The 6,532-nt window shown below is 39.6% G+C and overlaps 1 protein-coding gene across 1 annotated transcript; it reads right to left on the bottom strand.

Annotated features, from left to right (window-relative positions):
• Positions 1 to 2,655: 2,655 nt before the first annotated feature.
• On the bottom strand, positions 2,656 to 3,780 carry LOC112003895 (uncharacterized). Its single transcript, XM_024036118.1, has one exon. It carries the CDS (start codon positions 3,778 to 3,780, stop codon positions 2,656 to 2,658), a length of 1,125 nt encoding a protein of 374 aa, XP_023891886.1.
• Between the last annotated feature and the right edge of the window lie 2,752 nt (positions 3,781 to 6,532).

Below are 6,532 nucleotides of genomic sequence, written 5' to 3'. Positions count from 1 at the left end.
TCGCTACAGATCAAGTCCAATTGGGTATTGGGGTAAGGGTTCAATTGTAGGTTGGTAAGGTACTTGTGATTCCTTTACTTGTAACCGCTTGATTTGATAGTAGTGGAGTTTCGGGAGTGGTGACCTGAAACTCACCTGGTGGGGTTTTTGCCGTTAGGGTTTTCCTCATTCGTAAACAAATTACCGTGTTATTTAATTTTCGCTGCATATTTAGTTTTTGGTGATTTGTTTGTGCTTCCACGCGATTGCATGATTAATTGATTAATTAATAACTTGGCTAATTAATTAATCAGGGTTAATCACAAGGGGTCATTCAGATTGTGGCCTATCACACTTCTTAACTTCTTTTCTGACTTCATCAATTAGGTCTAGATTGCTGTTAAGCTCTTGCTGGTTCTTCTAGTCTTCATAAGTTTTGACTCGGAAGCTCGTCAATCCTACTTCTATTGGTATGACGGCCTCAGTGCCAAATGTCAGCCTGAATGGTATTTCTCCTATTGGAACCCTTGTGGTTGTCCTATATGCCCAAATGACATTTTTTAGTTTTTCAGGCCATGCCCCCTTTGCCCTCTTAAGCCTAGTTCTAATAATTTGGAGCAAGCTTCTGTTTGTCACTTCTGTTTGGCCGTTGGCCTGAGGCTGCCTTGGAGAAGAGTAGTGATTCTTGAGTTATAAGTCTTGGAAAAATTTTCAAAACTTGGGATTGTTGAACTATTTTCCATTGTTTAATATTATGAAATATGGGACTACAAAACTACAGATGATGTTTTTCCACACAAAGCTTGTGACTTTAGCCTCTGTTATCATTGTCACTAGTTTTGCTTCTACCCATTTTGTGAAGTAATCGATTGCAATGATCAAAAGTCTGAGTTGCTTTTTCCCTAGAGGGAATGGACCTATAATGTCAATTCCCCATTGGGCGAAGGGCCATGGTGAGGATATTGGTGTCATTGTCTCTCCTGGTCTCGTCTGGACATTTGTGAAGTGCTGACACTTATCTCATGCTTTGACGATGTCGTATGCGTCTTTTTGTAGGGTTGGCCAGTAATATCTTGCTCTGAGTGCCTTTCCAGCTAAGGACCTTGCTTCAGTGTGATTTCCACAGATTTCCTCATGTATCTCATGGAGCACATAATCTGCTTCTTCTGAACTAGCACATTTTAGATATAGGAGTGAATATCTTCGTCAGTATAGCACGTCGTCAATAAGGATGAAGCGAGTTGCTCTGATTTGCATCTTCCTTACTTCCATCTTGTCTTCAGAGAGCCATCCTTCTTTCAAATAACAGACGATTGGAGTCATCCACTTGTCTTCCTCTTTTATCTTCAAAACTTGCTCACCTTTTGTGCTTGGCTGCCCCCTTATCTCTATACATAGTTCGGAGATTGCATTGAAGTCGTCTGACGAGGCCAATCTTGCTAGGAAATCAGCTTCTGCATTTTTGGCTCTTGGGATTTGCACGAAGTCTAGGCTGTCGAAGTGCTGTGAGAGTTGTTGGATGATCTTCAAGTATTTCTAAATCCTTTCTTCTTTGGCTTCATAATCTCCCTTCAGTTGTCCTATTATTAGCTAAGAATCAGCTTAAACAATAAGACTCTTTGCTCCTAGAGCTTTTGCGAGACTTAGCCCTGTTAGTAATGCATCGTACTTTGCCTCGTTATTCATTGCTAGGAATTACAATCTAACTGCATACTTCAATATTTCTTTCTTTGGGGAGATGAGCACTACTCTTGCTCCTCCCACTTTCTTCGTGGCAGACCTATCTATTTGGACCGTCCATGTTTCCATAGGAGGTTTTTCTTCCTTATAGGCGTAAGTGAATTCTGTGATGAAGTCTGCTAGCACTTGGGCTTTGATTGCTGCTCGGGGCAAATATTTGATGTCAAATTGGCCCAATTCAATTGTCAATTAAATGAGTTGTCCTGCTACATCTATCTTGTTCATCGTCTTTCTTATGGGTTGGTCTGTCATGACAACGATGAGGTGTGCTTGGAAATAAGGTCAAAGCTTTCTGGAAGTGACCAATAATGCGAAAGCTATCTTTTCCATCCTTGGATAACTTGCCTCTGCTCCTTGGAATGCTTGGTTGGTATAATAACTTGACTTCTAGATGTTCTCTTCTTGTTTGATCAGTGTTGAACTTATTGCAGTGTTGGATACTGCTAAGTAGAGGAACAATTTCTCTTCCATCATCGAGGGGCTTAATAGAGGTGGCTTCGTTAAGTACTCATTTAACTTGGCAAGGGCTTCCTCACATTCGTCATTCCCCTAATAGGCTTTTTTTAATAACTTGAAGAATGACATGTACTTGTCTGTTGCCTTAGAGACGAATTTGTTTAGGGCTGCTAATTTTCCTGTCAAGCTCTGCACCTCTTTCATTATTTTTGGTGATTTGACCTCGATTATTGCTTTTACTTTGTCTGGATTTGCTTCTATTCCTTGTTGGGACATCATAAATCCCAATAATTTTCCTGAAGCAACAGCAAAAACACATTTTGTAGGGTTTAACTTCATATTGTACTTACGTAGTGTGCTGAAGGTTTCTTTGAGATCATTAAAGTGGTTGGCTTCATCCTTGATTTTCACCAGCATATCGTCTACGTATACCTCTACATCCCTTCCAATCTGGTGAAAGAACATGCGATTCACTAATCTTTAATAGGTGGCTTCTGTGTTTTTCAGTCCAAAGGGCATAACTTTGTTGCAGTATAACCCTTGGTTGGTAACAAATGAGGTCTTCTCTTGATCATCTTCGTCCATAAGAATCTGATTGTATCCAGAAAATGTGTCCATGAAACTTAAGAGCTTGTGTCCAGCAGTTGAGTCTACTAGCTGATCAATCCTCGGCAAGGGGAAGCTATCTTTGGGGCAAGCTTTGTTCAAGTCTGTGAAATCGATGCACATTCTCCACTTGCCATTACTCTTCTTTATCATGACTACGTTTGCTAGCCAATTTGGATAGAAGACCTCCTTGATGAAATCGGCTTCTAATAGCTTTTCTACCTCTTCAGTTACAGCTTTATTATGCTTTGGTGCAAATATTCTCTGCTTTTTGGCATTCTTCCTATTAATCCTGGGCATATCCTCGTGTTTCCAGGCGAAAACATCTTGGTTTGCTCTTAAGAAGGAGATCATCTTCTCTTTCATTGAAGTTGGGAGTGCTGTTCCGATCTTTAATACCTTTGTCGAATCTACTGGGATGACTTTAACTTCTTGTGTTGTTTCTGACGGTTCGGGAATGGGTTCTAGTTCATTGATCACCCATGTCTGGTTTTCTCTAGATACTAGGGCAGCTTGATAGAACACTCTTACCAGAATTTGGTCTCCTCTGATTTCTCCTATTCCATGGGTAGTTGGAAACTTTACCTTCAAGTAATATGTTAATGTCACTGCTTTTAATCTGTTGAGTGTAGGTTTTCCCAAGATGATGTTGTATGTTGAAGGGCAATTAACTATGAGGAAATCAATTTCCTTGGTGACCTGTGCTGGGTAAGTTCTTGCAATCACAGTTAGAGTGACGATGCCTCTAGGGACGATTCTATCCCCTATGAAGCTTACCAAAGGTGAGGTGAAAGGCCTGATCCTTTTCTTATCTAGCTTCATCTGCTGAAACGTGGGCAAGTAGATGACATATGTTGAGCTTCTATTGTCAATAAGCACTTGGTGAATATTGAGTTCTTCTACACTGAGCATGATTACTAGCGGATCGTCATGGGGTTGCCTGATACTGTGACCATCTCTCTCTGAGAAGACAATATCAGGCTCGTCATTCTTTGGCATCTTCATTGGAGGGAGCTGTGAATGGACACTGTTTATTTCTCTTCCCTGTGATTTTTCAGGGACTTCAGTGTTTCGCCTACCGTTGGTCCTCTTGAGATTGTCTTTATTTCTCTTGCAGGGGGTTTGCTATCCCCTGCCCCGGAGTTTTGTCCTAGTCGTCCTTCCGTTGGTATCTGTGGGGCTCCGTCTTTCTGATATACTTCTGTAACTTTCCTTGTCGGATTAAAGTCTCCACTTGGTCTTTCAAATGCCTACACTCATCGGTGTGATGCCCATGATCCTTGTGGAATCTACAGTACTTGCTCTTGTCTCTTCTTTCTATTGGAGTGCTAATTGGCTTCGGCCATTATAGGGAGGGATCATCTCTTATCTGCATAAGGACCTACTCAATTGGCATTATTAGAGGAGTGAAGTTAGTGAATTAGGGTTTCTTGTCTGGAAGTTCCTTCTTTTTCCCCGTGGTCTGCCCAACACTTCGTGTCTCCTTCTTCTTATCGTGATTGCTGCTTGTTCCTTCGTCTCTCTTCCTTTTTCCTTTCATTTCTTTTGCAAGCGCCGCATCTTTTGCATTCATGTACTTCTGTGCTTTGCGGAGCAACTCCCTGACTATTTTTGGTGGGCTTTTAGTGATTGAGAAGAAGAAATCTCCTGGCAGCAACCCTGTTTGGAAGGTTGTTAAGATAACTTGATTTTCAGCTTCATCTACCTGCAGCAGCTCCTTATTGAATCGCGTGACGTATTGGTGTTAGTGATTCTCCTTCTGCTTGTTGAATGTTGAGAAGATGGCCAGTTGGCTTTTTGTGTCTTTGCCCCCCAATGAAATCACGAAAAAAAAAAACCCTTATTGAGTTGTTCAAAATTTGCAATAGTTCTTGGGGGTATCTTGCTGAACCATACCCTAGCTACTCCTTTCAGTGTTGTTGGGAATGCCCTACACATTACCTCATCTGGGGTCATCTGCAACAACATTAGCATCTTGAATGATTCGATGTGATCCAAGAGATTCTTGGAACTGTCATACAACTCCAACTGTGGGAGGCAGAATTTTGGTGGGGGGGGAGGGGACGGTTCAGTACTTTATTAGTGAATGGTGAGTCTGCCTTTGTCCTTTATAGCACTTTTTAGTTCATCCATCTCCTTCCTCATGTTACGAAGCTCATTCTCCACCCTGGTAGAATCTTTTCCTGAGGTCCTATCCCACTTGTTGGCTTGAGAGTTTGATTCTTCTTAATTTTGGTCTTCACTTGTTTGCTGACGTTTTGCGTTCTGGGATTCCATCGTCTTTTGTAGTTTTTCATTCTGGCGAGTCAGCTTTTCCACATTAGACAAGAGAGTTTGGATTTGTTGTTGTTGCATAGCGTCTGGCTGAGGTGCCGTCTTTGCTTCCATCTCGTACTTCGAGGAACTCTTTTGTTACTAGGAAAGATGGCTTGAATGATTAGCTTTTCCCACAAACGGCACCAAACTAATGATACAAAAAATCAACAGTTGAGCTCCTCGTCGTAGAGGATGGACGTGTCATCTTTGTTGATGGAAAACCTTCAAAATGAACTAGGTGGAAGAGTAACACGCTAGTGTGGCGTCAGCTAAATTGCCTCTGATGCTTAAGTCAGTAAAGAAGAAAGATTCTTTTTTTTTTTTTTTTAAGGGAAGTAAAGGAGGAAGATTCTTGAGAAAGAGAGTGGAGAGTGATTTCGTAGAATATTTTTTGTGTACCTTTAACTTCTGTTACCTTCTCTTTTATAGTTGTGTGACTCATTAATGTACAATGAATCACTGTATTTATGCTTTACGACTAGTACGTTACAAAATCTTTGTCTGAAGTTCATAGTTCATCTTGTGACCGTTGCTCCGTCTGTTGCATTTAGTCATCAATGATCGTAATAAATGCGCAACGTCTTTGGGTAAATGACGATCTTCGCGTAGTAATGACCATACATTTCTGACTCATCAATAGTTATGAAAATTTTTATGTTTCTAAATTAATGTAATAATGATATTATGGGTATAAATATAAAATCTAACAACCTAAATAACAAGCAATTGACATGTGAATCTCATATAATAACAAAAAAGAAAAAAGAAAAAAGAAAAAATAAAGCATTGATGTGAAGGTGGGAAATGGGTAAAAGCACAGTGAACAATAGGCAAGTGGATGAGTGGGACCTTTAACTAACTGCAAGGAAAGGAAAGCGACAATGAAAGAGCTGTGCCGAACCACACACTTGTCTCCAATGGAGGTCCCAACTCCCAATCCCAAAATTGGGCATTGCTGCCTTTATTACAACAATATATCAAACAAAACAACCATGTTAAACTTGTATAAATCCGTCGCTCCAAAGTCAGCCAAAAAAATTAGTGACTCCGAATGGCTGAAATAAGAGATTGGAATAATTTTTGCCTACACCAATAATTGATGTATGTTTTGATACGATGACAATGAGTTATTATTAAAAATGAATGTCTTAAGTTAAAACCCTTTAAAAATAAAAAGTTCAAAATTTATTGTCTTAACGAATTTATTTATACAAAAAATTAATTAATTAATATTTTGGAACGAATAATAAAGATGAATCATATATCAAACTATCCATAAATTGAAATTCCAAATTTTTTAGAAGAAAAAAAAAAAAAAAAAAAATGAAAAAGAAAACAAAAAGCATTTCTTTTGTTGGCCGCCTCGCCCTTGATTTATCAGTCGTCATTTATTTATTTGATTATAATAATAAGTCATAACGTTTGGCGTTTAGCA

The sequence above is a fragment of the Quercus suber genome, unplaced genomic scaffold, assembly GCF_002906115.3.
Source record: "Quercus suber isolate HL8 unplaced genomic scaffold, Cork oak 2.0 scaffold_176, whole genome shotgun sequence".
In the NCBI taxonomy this organism is placed as follows: Eukaryota; Viridiplantae; Streptophyta; class Magnoliopsida; order Fagales; family Fagaceae; genus Quercus; species Quercus suber.
The sequence above is the reverse complement of the archived record's forward strand: the minus strand, read 5'-3'. Positions and strand labels throughout refer to the sequence as shown.

Coding starts and splice junctions, on each gene's coding strand:
- LOC112003895 (XM_024036118.1), bottom strand. CDS start 3,780: ATGCCAAAGAATGACGAGCCTGATATTGTCTTCTCAGAGAGAGATGGT.